This window comes from Prionailurus viverrinus, chromosome B3, assembly GCF_022837055.1.
Source record: "Prionailurus viverrinus isolate Anna chromosome B3, UM_Priviv_1.0, whole genome shotgun sequence".
In the NCBI taxonomy this organism is placed as follows: Eukaryota; Metazoa; Chordata; class Mammalia; order Carnivora; family Felidae; genus Prionailurus; species Prionailurus viverrinus.
Window position 1 is genome coordinate 50,272,251 of NC_062566.1, and position 17,842 is coordinate 50,290,092.

The 17,842-nt window shown below is 36.4% G+C and overlaps 1 protein-coding gene across 2 annotated transcripts in view; it reads left to right on the top strand.

The window, feature by feature from the left end:
• SECISBP2L (SECIS binding protein 2 like) overlaps positions 1 to 17,842 on the top strand; it is a 66,441-nt gene that overhangs the window by 16,994 nt on the left and 31,605 nt on the right. Inside the window, exons 5-11 of one of the 2 annotated variants that reach the window (XM_047863324.1) lie at positions 1,491 to 1,720; positions 2,000 to 2,024; positions 2,444 to 2,559; positions 8,442 to 8,576; positions 10,536 to 10,616; positions 11,121 to 11,288; positions 11,416 to 11,557. In XM_047863324.1, the coding sequence (XP_047719280.1) occupies positions 1,491 to 1,720; positions 2,000 to 2,024; positions 2,444 to 2,559; positions 8,442 to 8,576; positions 10,536 to 10,616; positions 11,121 to 11,288; positions 11,416 to 11,557 (897 nt within the window). The remainder of the gene's footprint in view (positions 1 to 1,490; positions 1,721 to 1,999; positions 2,025 to 2,443; positions 2,560 to 8,441; positions 8,577 to 10,535; positions 10,617 to 11,120; positions 11,289 to 11,415; positions 11,558 to 17,842) is intronic. The other variant, XM_047863325.1, reaches the window with a different exon arrangement.

Here is a 17,842-nt window from a genome sequence, read left to right on the forward strand (position 1 = left end):
GGCAACAAGTCAAGAGAAGTGCAGGACATCCACTGTGGAATAATATGGAGCCTTCTTACATTATAATTATGAAGAACGTATGTGTAATATTAAATAGCACAACTCATATAATTATATTGATGCTTTGTAAAAATTATAGGCAGAAATGTGGAAAAAGGAAAATTGTTATTTGTTGGGTTGGGAGGAAATTGTAGAAGGTTTTTTTTAATAATGTCTTTTGATTACAATTTGTGAAATACAAAATAAGAGACAACTCACTAGAAAAATTGGTAGAAGTCAAACAGTTCAAAAGTAAAATTAGGTATTTCACAGAAGGGAAAATATTAGTGGCTAAAAGCATGAGAAAAGATATCAAACCTCATTATTAGGCAAAAAAATATGAATGAAAAACCCACAGTGAGCTGTCTCTCTATATCTAACAGCAAAAATTATGGCCTAGAAGATAGTATCAAGTATTTGTGAATATGTGAATCATTGTGGATATTTATATCCTGCTGTTGGGCTGTAAACTGTTTCAACAGTGTGACTGAAAATGATTTGGCATTACAAAGTAAAGTTGAATATGTGTATCCCATAAGGCCTGGCAGTATTTACTGTAAAAAAACTTCCATATTCACACAAACACATTCAAATATATGTATAAAAATGGTTACAGCACAGGGCACCTGGGTGGCTCAGTAGGTTGAGCATCTTGATTTTGGCTCAGGTCATCATCTCACAGGTTCGTGAGTTGGAATTCCACATCAGGCTCTGCACTGACAGTGTGGAGCCTCTCTAACCACCCCACCCCTAAAAAATAAACATTAAAAAAAAAGAATGGTTACAGCAGTATTACTCAATAATGCAAAACCCCAGAACAGCCCAAGTATCCCATCACTGGTACAAAGAATAAGTAATATATGGTATGGTATATTCATACACGGGCATCCTAGATTTTAATGATATTAATGAATTACAGCCACATGCATCGGAATGTCTAAACTAATGTTGGGGAATGGGGCAGGACTGGGAAGCAAATCGCAAAAGAAAATGGACAGTATAATTTCATTTTTATAAAGCTGAAAGTGCAAAATCACATGATTTATGTTGTAGGAGTGTAAAAATCCATGAAAAAGCTATATTAAAAAGTGAGGAAGTGGTAAATCCAGAATTCCAAATAAATGTAACCCTGGGGGAGGAAGAAGATGCAGTGTTGGTGGGGGCATGCAGTGGACTTCAAAACGATTGGTGATGTTATTTTTCTTAAGTGGGTACTGGTGGTTTGTTTTAATATTTCTGCAACTACTTTATTCTCTTTTCATAATATACGCATGTCGTAAACCAACTTGTCTGGAACATCGTATCTTTTGAGCTTTTCAAAAAAGGTTTTGCTTTTTTCCTCCATTTACCAAGTTAGATACCTTCATTTTCTTATGACCTTAATGATAATTTAACAAGAATTTATCAACTTGATCCTCACAAAGAGATGTCACACCTTCCTTGCTTTATAGATTTCCCGTCAGATATTGCTAACAAATCTCTCTCGGAGAGCTCTGCCACAATGCTCTGGAAGTCCAAAGGCAGGAGGAGAAGAGCATCCCATCCCACTGCCGAATCCTCTAGTGAGCAGGGGGCTAGTGAAGCCGACATTGACAGTGATAGTGGCTACTGCAGTCCCAAACACAGTAACAACCAGCCTGCTGCAGGGGCTTTGAGAAATCCGGATTCTAGCACCATGAATGTATGTAACACTGCTTTGATTTCTTTATCAGTCATCTATGTCAATATCTTTTTATCCTTGCTAAAGATTAAGTATCTATTTTCATTAACAATTCCTATAGTAATAGAATGGATCAAAATGTATTCTGTATATTAATGTGAATAATATTTATGGATAAATATTTTTTCTAAGATTATGATAAGCATGCTTTACACTAGACTAAGTTATGAAACATTTTGCAAGGCATATGGTGTTGACTCTTAAGCAGAAAATAATTGTCTTTTTTGTTTTTATTTTTAGCATGCGGAATCATCTATATGTACAGGTACTTATTTTTTACATAGTGTTTTGCTATACTTTCTTCTTTTTCCATGTCAAAGTTTTGCTTTTAAGCATGAAGCTTGCTGATGCTACAAAAATATTAGAAATCTTCCAGAGAGATTCACATAACTTTGAAAGTACAGATGTTGCAAAAAAAAAAAAAAAAAAAAAAAAAATTTAGTAATCTTCCAGAGAGATTCACATAACTTTGAAAGTACAGATGAAAATTGAGAAAATGTCAGCCGGAGGTATTCTGCGAGATGGCAATTGTATTACTAAGAACTGGAATACCACTTAAAGTTTGTAGAGAAATTTCCAGTATTAGTTTATAGTGACTGAATTTCAATACATGAAGTTAAGGGATAATTTACGTTTTGGCATTTTTCATAAATAAATACTTTTTTTAAATCTTATTGGTTACAGGTGGTGTAAATTGGTCCAATGTAACTTGCCAGGCAACTCAGAAAAAACCTTGGATGGAAAAAAATCAGACATTTTCTAGAGGTGGAAGGCAGACTGAACAAAGAAATAATTCACAGGTAATTTCAGTTAGGTTGGAGAAATTTGATTAGTGTGAGATGAATTATTGTAAATGGTATAGTGGTCTTGAAGAGCAGTGTCCTTAATTTTTGGAGTTGTGTGTTGAATTATAGTAATAGTAAAATATCATGATATCTAACTTTAAAATGGCTTAGCTAATAAAATTAATACTTAAGTAATGAAACAAAATGACAAAATGTTGACTCTAAGTGGCATGTATATAGTTATATGTTCCATTTTGTACTTAACTCTATTTAAGAAATATATTTGTATATTTCATATTTTTAAAGGAGAATGAATATCTTCTAGGCATGCTTCATCTGCCATGACTTTTTTACCCATATAAAAAATTTAAAAGCATTTAATGCCATAAATATTGATTATTTGAACTTTAGAACTGTGGTCTTGTTCATATGGCTTTACTTGACCATGAACACCACAAGCTACATGCTCTCTGCTTGTTCTAGTGCCATAGAGATAGCCGCCTCATGCTGTGATGTGGGAGAACAATATCTACCTGGAGTACAGCAGAGCATGTTACATACTGCCACAGATTTTCAGGAACTGTCTTCCTGCGTTGGTTGTATGCGAAATCAGGGAGTTGTTTGTTGGTCAGCATTTTTCTTTTTCAATTTGTAGATAGACTTCCTGGATTCCTTAAATCTAGTTAAGGCACTATGAGTATCCTATGAATAGATCTGTGGATGAACTGAAATAAGAGTAAGTTACTAACGGATTAAGTAGACCAAATACTTGCCTGCTCATTTGCTGAAATGAAGTGCTTCATATGCACCCTAATGTCAGGAAAACAAGCAGAATAATACCCTTTTCTCTGTGGTTAGGAGTCACTGTTGTTTGTGGCAGGCATGTGAGGCAGTCTAGCTTTATTTGATTAGAAACAAAAGAGCTAAAACAAGAATTGTTTATGTAGATGAGATAAAATCTATAAAATGGTAGTTAAGTGCTGACATTTTATGTTCAAATTGTAACTTACTAGACTATTACTTTTGGTATCCATAGCCCACTGGAGGGGAGGTAATAATACCAGTGTGGTGAAGAATAGTAAAAGAACAATAAAAAAAATAATGCAAATACATATATGCAGTCTGTTAGGTTTTGTTTATTTTGCATTTCTCTTCATTCCAGAAGAACTGAAGCCAGATGTTGAGCAATGTGTTTCCTACTTCTGATAGGTTATTAGACCTATTCTTAAGTATGTATCTGTGGGGCACTTGTGTGGGTCAGCCAGTTAAGTGTCCGACTTTGACTCAGGTCGTGATCTTGCAGTTCGTGAGTTCCAGCCCCACATTGGGCTCTGTGCTGGAGCCTGGAGCCTGCTATGGATTTCGTGTCTGCCTCTCTCTGCCCCTCCCTTGCTCCTGCTCTGTCTCTTTTTCTCTCAAAAATAGATAACCATTAAAAAAAAAATTTTTTTTTAAGTTTGTATTTGTTTTGTAATATTCAGAATAATTTTTTTCTGTTAAAATATATTCCCCTTTTGTGATTTCTGATTGTTTACAGGCTTAAAAAGTCGCTTAGAAGTGAAATAAATAATTCACTTATATTTTCTATTTTTTTTGTAGCATAAGGTTGCAAGACCTTTTTATCTGAGATTTATTTGGATGCATGATATAATAATGGTGTCAATTTTCAGAGTAGTTAACCAGTTGTAAAATTTTAATCTATTCTTTTATCTGATTTGTTCTACGCTTTTACTCATTTGCTAATTTCTTATGTTTTAGGTGCTGTTTCTGGGCTGTTTGTTACATTTATCAGATTTTGGTACCTGTACCATGCTGTTTTAACTCTTTTAATATTTTTACCAGTGTTTTAACATTTGAACAGATTCTTTCTGTATTCTGATGTAACCTTACTTTAATAATTTGATTTAAAAATTGTTTTTAATATTTATTTTTGAGAGAGAGAGAGAGAGAGCATGTGCGCCTGCACAGGAATAGGGGAGGGGCAGGGAGAGAGGGAGACACAGAACTCATAGCAGGCTCCAGGCTCTGAGCTGTCAGCACAGAGCCCGACGTGGGGTTTGAACTCACGAACCGCGAGATCATGACCTGAGCTGAAGTCGGATGCTTAACTGACTGAGTCGCTCAAGGACCTCAGTGTAATCTTAATTTTAAACAATGGATAGAATCTAAAAATTTAAAAAAAAAAAAAAAAAAAAAAGTTTTATTTTGTGAGTTGGTTGAAAAATAGAAGACATGAAAAAGATTATACAATGAAAAAAAACTCCTTTTCACCCTGTCTTCCCTTGTCCTCTCTTCCCTATAATTTCCTTTCAATTAGGTTTTTTTTTGTATATTTTCATGTCATTCTATGTAAATATAATTATGTATCTCATGTTTTTCCCACTCTGTTCTGTGCTGTTTTTATCACTTAACAATGTATCTTGGAGACATTTCCATATTATTACATAGAGGACTTCCACACTTCTAAAAAAACTCCTGTTTGAAGTATGGATATATCCTTGTTAGTTTCCGTAGTCTTCCTATTAATGGACACTTGAGTTGTTTGTAAATTATTGCTGGTATAGACATGCTGCAGTATCATTTAGAAATGTGTGTGTATAGCAGCAAAATAAATTCCTGGATAAGGGACTGATGGGTGAAAAGGTTAAATCACTTCTGTTATTTGATACCATTTAAGCCTTGACAATAATGTAGAGAGTGCCTTTTTCCATATAGCTTTAGAGAGTGTATGTTTTCAGGATTTTGGATTTATGCCAGTTAGTTGAGAATGGTATATTGAGCATCTTTCCATATGTTTATCAGCTCTTTGTATTTTTTTTGTGAACTTGTTTGGTCATATCTTTTGTCCCCCCCCCCCCCTCCTTTTTTCTTTTTTGTATCTTGATCTATTTTTTTCCCTTTTGGTACATTTTTAAAATCAATTTGATCAGGGGCACCTGGGTGGCTCAGTCGGTTGAGCGACCTACTTTGGCTCAGGTCATGATCTCATGGTTTGTGAATTCAAGCCCCACGTCAGGCTGTCCTGAGAGCTCAGAGCCTGGAGCCTGCTTCAGATTCTGTGTCTCCCTCTCTCTCTGCCCCTCCCCCACTCATGCTCTGTCTCTCTCTGCCTTGGAAATAAATAAACATTAAAAAATTTTTTTTTAAATCTATTTGATCAAGCTCTTACCAAATTTAAAAAATTTTAGGAGCCTTCAGTTCATAATGTGAGTTGCAAATATTTTGCTAGGTTTTCATTTTCATTGTTGACTTTGCTCATTATTATTGCCATACACAAGTTTATGTTTTATTTATTTATTTATTTTAACATTTATTCATTTTTGAGACAGAGAGAGACAGAGCATGAATGGGGGAAGGTCAGAGAGAGAGGGAGACACAGAATCTGAAACAGGCTTCAGGCTCTGAGTTGCCAGCACAGAACCCGATGCGGGGCTCGAACTTATGGACTGCAAGATCATGACCTGAGCCGAAGTCGGACGCCCAACCGACTGAGCCACCCAGGCGCCCCACAAGTTTATGTTTTAAATAGCATTAAGAAGTTTATCTTTAGGGCCTTCTGGGTGGCTCAGTCAGTTGAGTATCCAACTCTTGATTTTGGCTTAGGTCATGATCCCAGCATCATGGGATTGAGCCCCATGTCAGGCTCTGCACAGAGTGTGGAGCCTGCTTAAGATTCTCTTTCTCTCTCCCTCTCTCCCACTTGCATGTTCTCGCTCTCTCTCTAAAATTAAAAAAAAAATTGTTTTAGTGTTTGCAGCAACATTAATGCATATATACTTAACTGCTTTACAATAGGGCTTGTTTCTGATACAATTTTAATGCCTTTGGAGGGCAGGTTTGCGTTTACTTTTTTGTGATAGTGACTGTCCAGAGAAAGAAAAGTTGTGCTCAAGAATTAATCTCTTGTGTTTTAGTCATCCCTGTTTTGGGGCTTGAGTCTTAGCACTTACTTACATGTTAATAACTCTTGAAATAAGTTGTTTCTTTTTTACCTAGACATTATAAATTGCATTTGTTTTACTAGTCTTGTATGAGCTGCTTTTCGTGAACCAATTTTTGAAATATTTTCTGAAAATTTCTAAATAGTAAAGTTGAAGTAATTTTACAGAAAACATTCATGTAGCAACCAGCTTATATGCTAGCTAAGATTTTACTGAGATTTGTTTCATTGCTTATGTATGCCTCTGTCCATTTCTCTGTCCAAGTTTATGAGCCTGTTTTAAAATGAGGTGAATATTTAAAATTGAGAAACTTTTGGGTATCTGGAAAATTATCCAGTTTCTTAAGAGATATTTATAGGATGTAGTTGAGTAGAAGAATTAAATTTGCAGTACGACTGTCTTCTGGCTTATTCTGTCATGCAGCCTACCTTGCAAAAGAGTATAAAAATTTCTTTCTTTCTTTCTTTCTTTCTTTCTTTCTTTCTTTCTTTCCTTCCTTCCTTCCTTCTTTCCTTCCTTCCTTCCTTCCTTCCTTCCTTCCTTCTTTCCTTTCTTTCCTTCTTTCTTTCTTTCCTTTTCTTTTTTTCTTTCTTTTATTCAGAGAGCATGCATGCATGCAAGAGAGAGAGTGGGAAGGGGCAGAGAGAGAGGGAGAGAGAGAATTCCATGGAGGCTCAGTTCTGTCAGCCTGGAGTCTGACATGGGCTCCATCTTATCAACCGTGAGATCATGACCTGAGCTGAAAGCAAGAGTTGGGCGCTTAACCGACTGAACCACCCAGCCGCCTTTAAAAATTCTGTTTCTTAAAAAAAAAAAAAAAAAAAAAAATCCATTTATCAGCAAGTCTTTTTAGACCAGTTGCATAGCATGGGAATTGCTAGGTGGTTCCAGGTCTTTGTGTGCATACTTTGATTTCATCATCCAAAGCCTGTATATTAGTACCTTCTGGTCCAGATCTGCTTCATTTTCTGTTTATTGTTAGAATTTTTGGTAACTGGTAATGAAGATACTTCTCACATCTTCTAAGTGTTGTGGTTAAGAGATGCATTTCATGTTGGCTGCATTGGCATAAGGGGGGGGGCTTGAAATGTCTTAAGATTCTTAATCTTGCTTTTATGACAGTTGAACATTTCACAGATTTGTTAATGGGATGATGATTTATGCATTGAAGGAAAATTTTATTCTCCTAAATCTATTTTCTTGTAAATAAGGGTTTTAATTTTTAACCTTTCCTAGGAATTGTTTCTTTTTTAATAAAACCACAGATATTAGAAGACTTATCATAGTTTAATAAAAAGGTAATGTGCACTTTGTCCCCATGATAACATCTTGCAAAACTGTAGTCCATTCTCACAACCTGGATATTGATATTGATATAGTCAAGATACAGAACAGATCTGTTACTGCAAGGTTCCCTCATGTTTTTCCTTTTTGTAGCCACACTCCTGTTACCTTCCCTACCAGCCTCTCGTTAACTCCTAGAATCCACTGATCTGTTTCCCACTTCCTATAATTTGTCATTTCAAGAATGTTTATAAGTGAACTCATATAGTCCTTTTAGGATTGGATTTTTCACTTGTGTGATTCTCTGGAGATTCATCCAGATTATTGAGTATGTCAATCGTTTGTTCCTTTTGGTGGCTGAGTTTTGCTTTGTAGTGTGGATGTACCACAGTGAGTTTAACTGTTCTCCCAATCAAGGACATCTGGGTTTTTCCAGTGTTTAGCTATTATAAATAAAGCTGATCAGCATTCATGTATGGGGGGGGGGGGAATCTAACTTGCATTATCACATTTTAATATTTTGTCAAAATAAATTATGTAAATTTTATAATAAATCATGCACTTTGTGAAAATTCATTGAGTTACTTTTGTGTACTTTTCTGTGTGTTATATTTCAGGTAAATGTTCACTTAAAATAATAAGACATATTTTTTCCTTCTGGGGCTTACTTAGGTTGGATTCAGATGCCGAGGACATAGTACTTCCTCAGAAAGAAGACAGAATTTGCAAAAGAGACAAGATAATAAGCAGTTAAACACCAGTCAATCTCATAGAGGCGACTCAAATTCTGAGTCTTTATATTTTGAGGTATTTTTTTAGGCTCTATTTATAAACTGTCATAGCAAATGTTCCCATTAAGAAATTAATTTTCTTACATTATGATAAGTACTTTTTATATCTTAACACATGATTCTGATATTAGATTATAAATTACGTAGAAGTACTGATTCATTTTTGTCTTGGATATATATATAGTATAATGTTAACTTAGTTAATGTTTATTTTTATAAATTTTGTTATGAGTATTTTGAGGTAACATGTAGAGGTAAAACTTGTTTTTATGTGGGTTAAACCTACTATGAAACTTTCTCCCTAATTTTTCTTATTATTGTTTAGTCTCTTTGTCAAGTTTTTTAGATTTGGATGGTTTAGTCTAGCTAATTTGTGCTGCTAGGTGGGAGAATCTTGGAGAAGAACAAAGCTATTTTAGTTGCTGTACTAGGCAGAAAGTCTGTGCCATATTTTTATTGTTTATTTGTCTATATGGCTGTTATTAGAGGCCTGTTATATGTGTAAAATAAGATGCTATGAGTGATACATTGAATAAACATAGTAGCCTTAGGGAGGTTGCTGTACAGCAGAGAAACGTAGATGCCTGCATACCTAATGCTTGGGTGTGGTCGGAATTGAAGGGAAGGACAAATCCCTTTGAGTTTGTAATAGGGTGGAGATAACCGTTGGAACAGATTTTAAAGAATGGGTAGAATTTGGTTGTGTCAACATGGTGAACAGCATCCCCTATAACTCATTTGAATAAGTCATTTTTTTTTGATCATAGTTTCTATAAAATGGGTCAATAGATGGAAATTAAACTGGAAAATGTGCTTGAGGCCAGAGGCTCGAGATGAATAATATGTTAGATAAACTTAGTAATTGACCTAAAGGACTTGGGAGTTATGTTATTCAGTTATGAAGAACAGTACATGTGACAGATTTATTATTTGCACTTAACCATGTAATTGGTTCCATCCTTATATTTAGTTAAAGGTATTAGGTATAATTTTCACTGTAAAGGAGGAGATTGGTGAAGAAATTACTTTGAATAGGGTTTTAAAAAAAATTTCTTAGCTTTTTAACCTTATTGACAGGTGTGTGTAGTATTGCAGGACAGGGAATATATTTACGAAATTCATACTAAGCCATCTGGTGAAAATATTTTCCAAATTATCTGACATGTGATAAAATCCTTTTTGAATTTCTTTCCAATTACCTACCCATTTTAAGAGTAGAATTAAGGGGCGCCTGGGTGGCGCAGTCGGTTAAGCGTCCGACTTCAGCCAGGTCACGATCTCGCAGTCCGTGAGTTCGAGCCCCGCGTCAGGCTCTGGGCTGATGGCTCAGAGCCTGGAGCCTGTTTCCGATTCTGTGTCTCCCTCTCTCTCTGCCCCTCCCCCATTCATGCTCTGTCTCTCTCTGTCCCAAAAATAAATAAAAACGTTGAAAAAAAAAATTAAAAAAAAAAAAAAGAGTAGAATTAATTAGAGGCACCTGGATGGCTCAGTCAGTTAAGTGCCCTACTCTTGATTTGGGATCAGGTCATGATCTCACAGTTTGTGAGATCGAGTCCGACGGTGCGGAGCCTGCTCGGGATTCTCTCTCTCTGCCTCTGCCCTTCCCTTGCTCACACACGCGTGTGCGCTCTCTCTCTCTCTCTCTCTTTCTCTCTTTCTTTCTCTCTCTTTCTCTCTCTCAAGACACATTAATAAACTTTTTGTTTTTTAAGTAGAACTAATAAAAATGGTATGGTAGATATAGAAATCCAAAGGGTGGACGTGTGCAGATATGCCCCCATTGTTGAATAATGAAATTAGCTGTATTGTAACATGAGAGATGAGATTTCCTTTTTAAGACTGACTTTAAATAGTTTACTTTTAGAATTTAAAAAATTACTTGCCCATTTTTTATTACTCTTCAACATTGTAAAATGTTTTTCTTAAGAGTTTATTGCTTTGAACTGCTTTTACTTAACATGTGGAACTGTTTCAGGATGAAGATGGATTTCGAGAGCTAAACGAGAATGGAAATGCTAAAGATGATACTATTCAACAGAAGCTTTCTTCAAAAGTAGTAAGTGGCCCTTTTTAAAAAGATAAGCAAAATACTTGAACATCTTTTGAACTACGGTTATGTTGAAAAGAAGTATTATAGTTTAGTATAAAGACATGGGGGCAGCATGGTAGACAAGAAACCATGTATTTAGTACTTCATACTTATTTTCAGCATTGCCAGAACAAAGACACTTTCCTATAAAATCCATAGTTCTATTACAGACAAGACAATGCCATTAATTAAATGATCATACAGCGTACTTGTTGGAAAACTTGACTTACTTGGGAGTTATTTTGTTTTCAGGCCAGGATCCAGACAAGCATCACCAATTGCAGTAAGCTGTTTTATCTCTATTATTTTCCAGTCTGGAATGATCACATCATCTTACTCTGTTCTTTATGACATTGAATTCTCAAAGAGTCCTGTCCAGTTATACTGGAGGACACCCCATATTCTGGATTGTCTTTCCTTAAGGTAGTCTTTTGTGGAATCAGTAACAGTGTTTTTGTCTGGTTATCTTAGTTGGATGATTTACCTGAAAACTCACCAATCAATATAGTGCAGACTCCAATTCCCATTACAACTTCCGTTCCTAAACGTGCAAAAAGTCAGAAGAAGAAAGCTTTAGCAGCAGCCCTTGCCACGGCTCAAGAATATTCAGAAATAAGTATGGAGCAAAAAAAACTACAGGTATTTATTCATTTTTGTGAACAAATATAATTGGTAGATTTGGGGACAGAAAGACAAATATAATCATCATAAATTGCCACACTTTCATACTATCACAAAAAATAAATGTTTTCATATTACCTTGCAGGAAGCTTTATCAAAGGCAGCTGGAAAAAAGAATAAAACACCTGTGCAGCTAGATTTGGGGGACATGCTAGCAGCTCTGGAAAAACAACAACAAGCGATGAAAGCACGGCAGATTACTAATACCAGACCTCTGTCATATACAGGTGATGTCATTATTTGAGGAATTTGTTGTTTGCTTTTGGTAATATATTTTGAATATTGTTAATTTAAATTATATATATCTGAAAAATCCAGAGTCTTCTCACCAGCTCTTCTGTTACCCTCATCGCCCCATCATTGTACTGCATTGTAGTAACCTCCTGTTACTTACCTTTCCCTCCTGCTATAACTGCACTCTATCTTGAAAGGAGTGATCTTTTAAAAATATGAATAGGATTATATCACTCCACTACTCAGAACCCTCCAGTAGCTCTTGATCTCACTTGGAGTACGGCTGGAGTCCTGACTAAAGCCACATCTTAGCTGATCCTGTAACCTTTTTGCCCCCATCACCATTCTCTCTGGCACACACTGCTGTAGCCAGTCAGCCCCCTTGCTGTTCCACAGACACACCCAACATGCTCCTAGCTCAGTATCTTTGTGCTTACTATTTCCTTTCCCCAGAATTCTCCTTCCTCATATATCAATGTGTGGTTTGTTCTTTCAGGTCCTTCGGGTCTCTGTACAAATGTCAGTTGGTGTAATTGTGAACCAGCTAATGTTTTTCTTCCTCAGAGATTGAAATAAGAATCACAACTAATTTGGCTTTATAACTTTTAAATTGGATAATGGGAAACATAGGAATTTTGATCAAGGTGTGTGTATGTGTGAGAGAGAGAGAGAGAGAGAATATGAATGATTTGGCTTTCTACTGAAACAGTAATGTATATTTTAGCAAACCTTATCAGATTTAAAATTCAGCAGTTATGTGTTCCCTTATTTCTTTTCATAGCCTTAGTTAGAGAGGAAGAGAAGTAAGATAAAGGAAGGGGAAAGGCACCAACAAAAAGCAGATGTTAAGACGCAGAATTGAATATTCTGTTTCTTCTGTTCCTATGTAAAGGGTCTGTCTTTAGACAGAAGATAATTAACAGAATATAACTTTAGTTCTACGTGCAGAATGTTTATACCTACAGCTAGTTACGTGTCCAGTATAAACCTTAGCTTTGAGTAACTGTTAGTAAAAATAGTATTGAATATGTACTGAGCTTTTGAGTTGCATGTTGTTGAGTTGGAGAGAGAGGCAATTACATCTCATTGAAAGAGTAAAGGACTATAGCAGTGGAACTGACAGCAGTATTCTGGAGGCAGTACGGCCTCATGGCAACAAGCAGGGGCTTTGGAATTGAGTTGCCTAGGTTTGAAATCTGTTCTTCTGTGTATTTCCTTGGCAAGTTATTTCCTGACATTAAGATGGAGGTAATGATAGTACCTACTTCAGGGTTGTTTTGAAGAGTAAATGAGATGGTACATGTAATGTGGTCAGAAGAGTATCTGGGTTATAATCACTCAATAAATGTTAACTAATTACTGTGGAGAAGAGATTGTTAACCTGTGATGGCTTTATTGTTATAACTTTGATTTATTTAGCAAATGTTAATTTATACAACTGTAAATATTTACATGGAAAGCATGTCAAGGACTGTGGAATTACAGATTAAAAAGTTAATAATCTAGTTGGGGAGAAAGACATACATAAATAACTAATAAAGAGCAGTGCCTTAGGAAGGATACCAGCAAAGTTTTATGAACTTTCAGAAGAGAAGAGTGATTTATAATAGTCAACGGAGAGGTATGGGGAGGATGTTACAAATCACTTCATATATCATAACATTTGGATTGGGCTTTGAAGGGAGAGTATAATTCTTGTCAGATGGAAATGAGATTAACCTCTAACCTGTCACCAGTGTTTAAATGAGAAAGTATTGATTGCAAAAAAATGGACTTTCTTGGGAAGTCCAAGAAAAGAGTGAGACTATTGTAGGTATGTCAAAAGATTATGAGGAATTGATAGGGTTTTGTTTGTTTGTTTTTTAACTGATGGAATGTGGAAACAGGTTAAAGAGGACTCCAAACTCTCCTCGTTGGAGGATTGTGGTGATTATAATGATATCAAACAGGGATCATGGAAGAAGAATTTTTGTTGGGAAGAACAGACTCCAGCCCTGTTGTGTTTGAAATGCTAGTTAGGGATATCCTGATGGTGCCTATTTAAATTGTAGTTATGTGCAGTTTAGGTTAGAAGTCAGTGAGTTTCAAAGACAGAAGTGTAGCTCTGGAAATACATAAGGTTGTTAGGGGAAAGAAAAGTTAGGAAAATATATTCAAGGATAAAGTCTTGTGGTGTGCTTAGATTTAAAGGACAGCAAGAAGAATTAGATTTAGTGATTGCAAGCTTGTATGTGATCTTGACCATAGCATTTGTGAGCACATGGGTAGGACAGAGACCAGAAAGCAGACTCTTGAGGACCTCTGGGGAAAATGGCCACGTAGAAGGATCCTAAGCTTACCTTGTCAATCAGCTACAATTAGATAGCATCCACATCAGTGTAAATAACTGGTAAAGCAGACTATTGAGAAGTTTAGTAAGGGAGGAAAGGGGAGTGATAGTACTTTAGCGTGAGGGGAAGCCAGTCAGGGGAATGGTTTTGTTGATTTGTCTGTTTTTTGTTTTTCTTTCTTCTATATACAGAAGATTTAGCTTCTTGTTGGGAGATAGGGAAAAGATTTGGGGGTCGAGGAAGACCTTGAAAGATGAAGGGGAAATGCGTAGAGCAAGATCCTTGGGAAATTAATCCTGAGATGTGATTTCTTTTTTAAAGATTTTTATTTATTATTTATTTTTGAGAAACAGTATGAGCAAGAGAGTGTCAGACAGAGAGGGAAAATCTCAAGCAGGCTCCACGCTGTCAGTGCAGAGCCTGGTGTGGGGCTTGAACTCATGAAACTGTGAGATCATGACCTGAGCTGAAATCAAGAGTCAGAAGCTTGACCAACTGAGCCACCCAAGCGCCCCCTGAGATGGGATTAAGAGGAGAGGTGGTGATACACAGTGGTGATACACAGTGAACAGGAATTAGGATGCCTTCTGCCTCCTCTCAGGTGGCATGTACATTTAACTTATATATATATAATTTTGGCTAACATATAGTGTGTAAAGTGTGCTCTTGGTTTTTGGGTAGATTCCTGTGGTTCATCGCTTACATACAACATCCAGTGCTCATCCCAACAAGTGCCTTCCTCAGTGCCCATCACCCATATTCCCCTCTTCCCCACCCCCATCAACTGTCAGATTGTTCTCTAGATTTAAGAGTCTCTTATGGTTTGCCTCTCTCCCTCTTTGTTTGTAACTATTTTTTCTCCTTTCCTTCCCCCATGGTCTTCTGTTAGGTTTCTCAAGATCCACATATGAGTGAAAACATATGATATCTGTCTTTATCTGACAGACTTATTTCACTCAACATAACACCATCCAGTTCCATCTGTGTTGCTGCAAATGGCATGATTTCATTCTTTCTCATTGCCAAGTAGTATTCCATTGTATACATAAACCACATCTTCTTTATCTATTCAACAGTTGATGGACATTTAGGCTCTTTCTATAATTTGGCTATTGTTGAAAATGCTATTATAAACATTTTTGGAAAACCTCCAAATGCATGGAGGTTAAAGAACATACTACTAAAGAATGAAGGGGTGAACCAGGCAGTTAAAGAAGAAATTAAAAAATATATGGAAACAAATGAAAGTGAAAACACAACAATCCATACCCTTTGGGATGCAGCAAAGGCAGTCCTGAGAGGAAAATACATTGCAATCCAGGCCTGTTTCAAGAAACAAGAAAAATCCCAAATACAAAATCTAACAGTGCACTGAAAGAAACTAGAAGCAGAACAACAAAGAAACCCCAAGGTCAGCAGAAGGAGAGAAATAATAATGATCAGAGCAGAAATAAACAATATAGAATCCAAAAACAGAAAAACAAAAAAACCCCCAGTAGAACAGATCAATGAAACTAAGAGCTGTTGTTTTGAAAAAATAAACAAAATTAATAAACCCCTAGCCAGACTTCTCAAAAAGAAAAGAGAGAGGACCCCAATAGATAAAATCATGAATGAAAATGGATTTATCACAATCCCTCAGAAATACAAGCAATTATTGGAGAATTCTATGAAAAATTATATGCCAACAAACTGGACAACCTGGAAGAAGTGGACAAATTCCTAGACACTCACACTGTACCAAAACTCAAATGGGAAGAAATAGAAAGTTTGAACAGACCCATAAGCAGTGAAGAAATTGAATCAGTTATCAAAAATCTGCCAACAAATAAGAGTCCTGGACCAGATGGCTTCCCTAGGAATTCTACCAGACATTTAAAGCAGAGTTGATACCTGTCCTTCTCAGGCTGTTCCAAAAAATAGAAATGGAAGGAAAACTTCCAGACTCATTCTATGAAGCCAGCATTACTTTGATTCCCTAACCAGAGACCCCACAAAAAAAAGAGAATTATAGGCCAATATCCCTGATGAACATGGATGCAAAAATTCTCAACAAGATACTAGCAGATCGAATTCAATAGCATATAAAAAGAATTACTTACTATGATCAAGTGGGATTCATTCCTGGACTGCAGGGCTGGTTCAATATTTGCAAATCAGTCAGTGTGATACATCACATTAATAAAAGAAAGGAGGGGCGCCTGGGTGGCGCAGTCGGTTAAGCGTCCGACTTCAGCCAGGTCACGATCTCGCGGTCCGTGAGTTCGAGCCCCGCGTCGGGCTCTGGGCTGACGGCTCAGAGCCTGGAGCCTGTTTCCGATTCTGTGTCTCCCTCTCTGTCTGCCCCTCCCCCGTTCATGCTCTGTCTCTCTCTGTCCCAAAAATAAATAAACGTTGAAAAAAAAAAAAAAATTAAAAAAAAAAAAAAAATAAATAAAAGAAAGGATAAGAACCATATGATTGTGTCAATAGATGCAGAAAAAACATTTTTACAAATACAGCATCCTTTCTTAGTAAAAACCCTCAAGAAAGTCAGGATAGAAGGAACATACCTAAACATCATAAAAGCCCTATATTAAAAGCCCACAGCTAATATCATCCTCAATGGGGAAAAACTGAGAGCTTTCCCCCTGAGATCAGCAACACAACAGGGATGTCCACTCTCACCATTGTTGTTTAATATAGTGTTGGAAGTCCTAGCATCAGCAGTCAGACAACAAAATGAAATAAAAGGCATCAAAATTGGCAAAGAAGAAGTCAAACTTTCACTTTTCGCAGACAACATGATACTCTACATGGAAAACCCGAAAGACTTCACCAAAAGGCTGCTAGAATTGATACATGAATTCAGCAAAGTCGCTGGGTACAAAATCAGTGTACAGAAATCGGTTGCATTTGTATACACCAATAATGAAGCAACAGAGAAATCAAGAAATTGATCCCATTTACAATTGCACCAAGAACCATAAAATACCTAGGAATAAACCTAACCAAAGATGTAAAAGATCCGTATGCTGAAAACTCTAGAAAGCTTATGAAGGGAATTGAAGAAGACACAAAGAAATGGAAAAAATTCCATGCTCATGGATTGGAAGAATAAATATTGTTAAAAAGTCAATACTACCCAAAGCAATCTACACATTCAATGGAATCCCAATCAAAATTGCCCCAGCATTCTTCTCAAAGCTAGAACAAACAATCCTAAAATTTGTATAGAACCACAAAAGACCCCAAATATCCAAAATAATATTGAAATTGGAAACCAGAGTGGGAAGCATGACAATCCCAGACTCTACTACAAAGTTGTAATCATCAAGACAGTATGTGTGGTATTGGCACAAAAACAGACATATAGACCAATGGAATAGAATAGAGAACCCAGAATTGGACCCACAAATGTATGGCCAGCTAATCTTTGACAAAGCAGGAAAGAGTATCCAATGGAAAAAAAGACAGTCTCTAGACAGTGACATGCAGAAGAATGAAACTAGACCACTTTCTTACACCATACACAAAAATAAACTCAAAATGGATGAAAGACCTAAATGTGAGACAAGACGCCATCAAAACCCTAGAGGAGAAAGCAGGCAACAACCTCTGACCTCAGCCACACCAATTTCTTGCTTGACACATCTCCAAAGGCAAGGGAATTAAAAGCAAAAATGAATTATTGGGACCTCCTCAGGGTAAAAAGCTTTTATACCGCAAAGGAAACAATCGACAGAACTAAAAGGCAACTGATGGAATGGGAGAAGATACTTGCAAATGACCTATCAGATAAAGGGTTAGTATCCAAAAATCTATAAAGAACTTACCATACTCAACACCTGAAAAACAAATAATCCAGTGAAGGAATGGGGAGAAGACATGAATAGACACTTTTTCAAAAAAGACATCCAGATGGCCAACAAACATGTGAAAAGATGGTCAACATCACTCATCATCAGA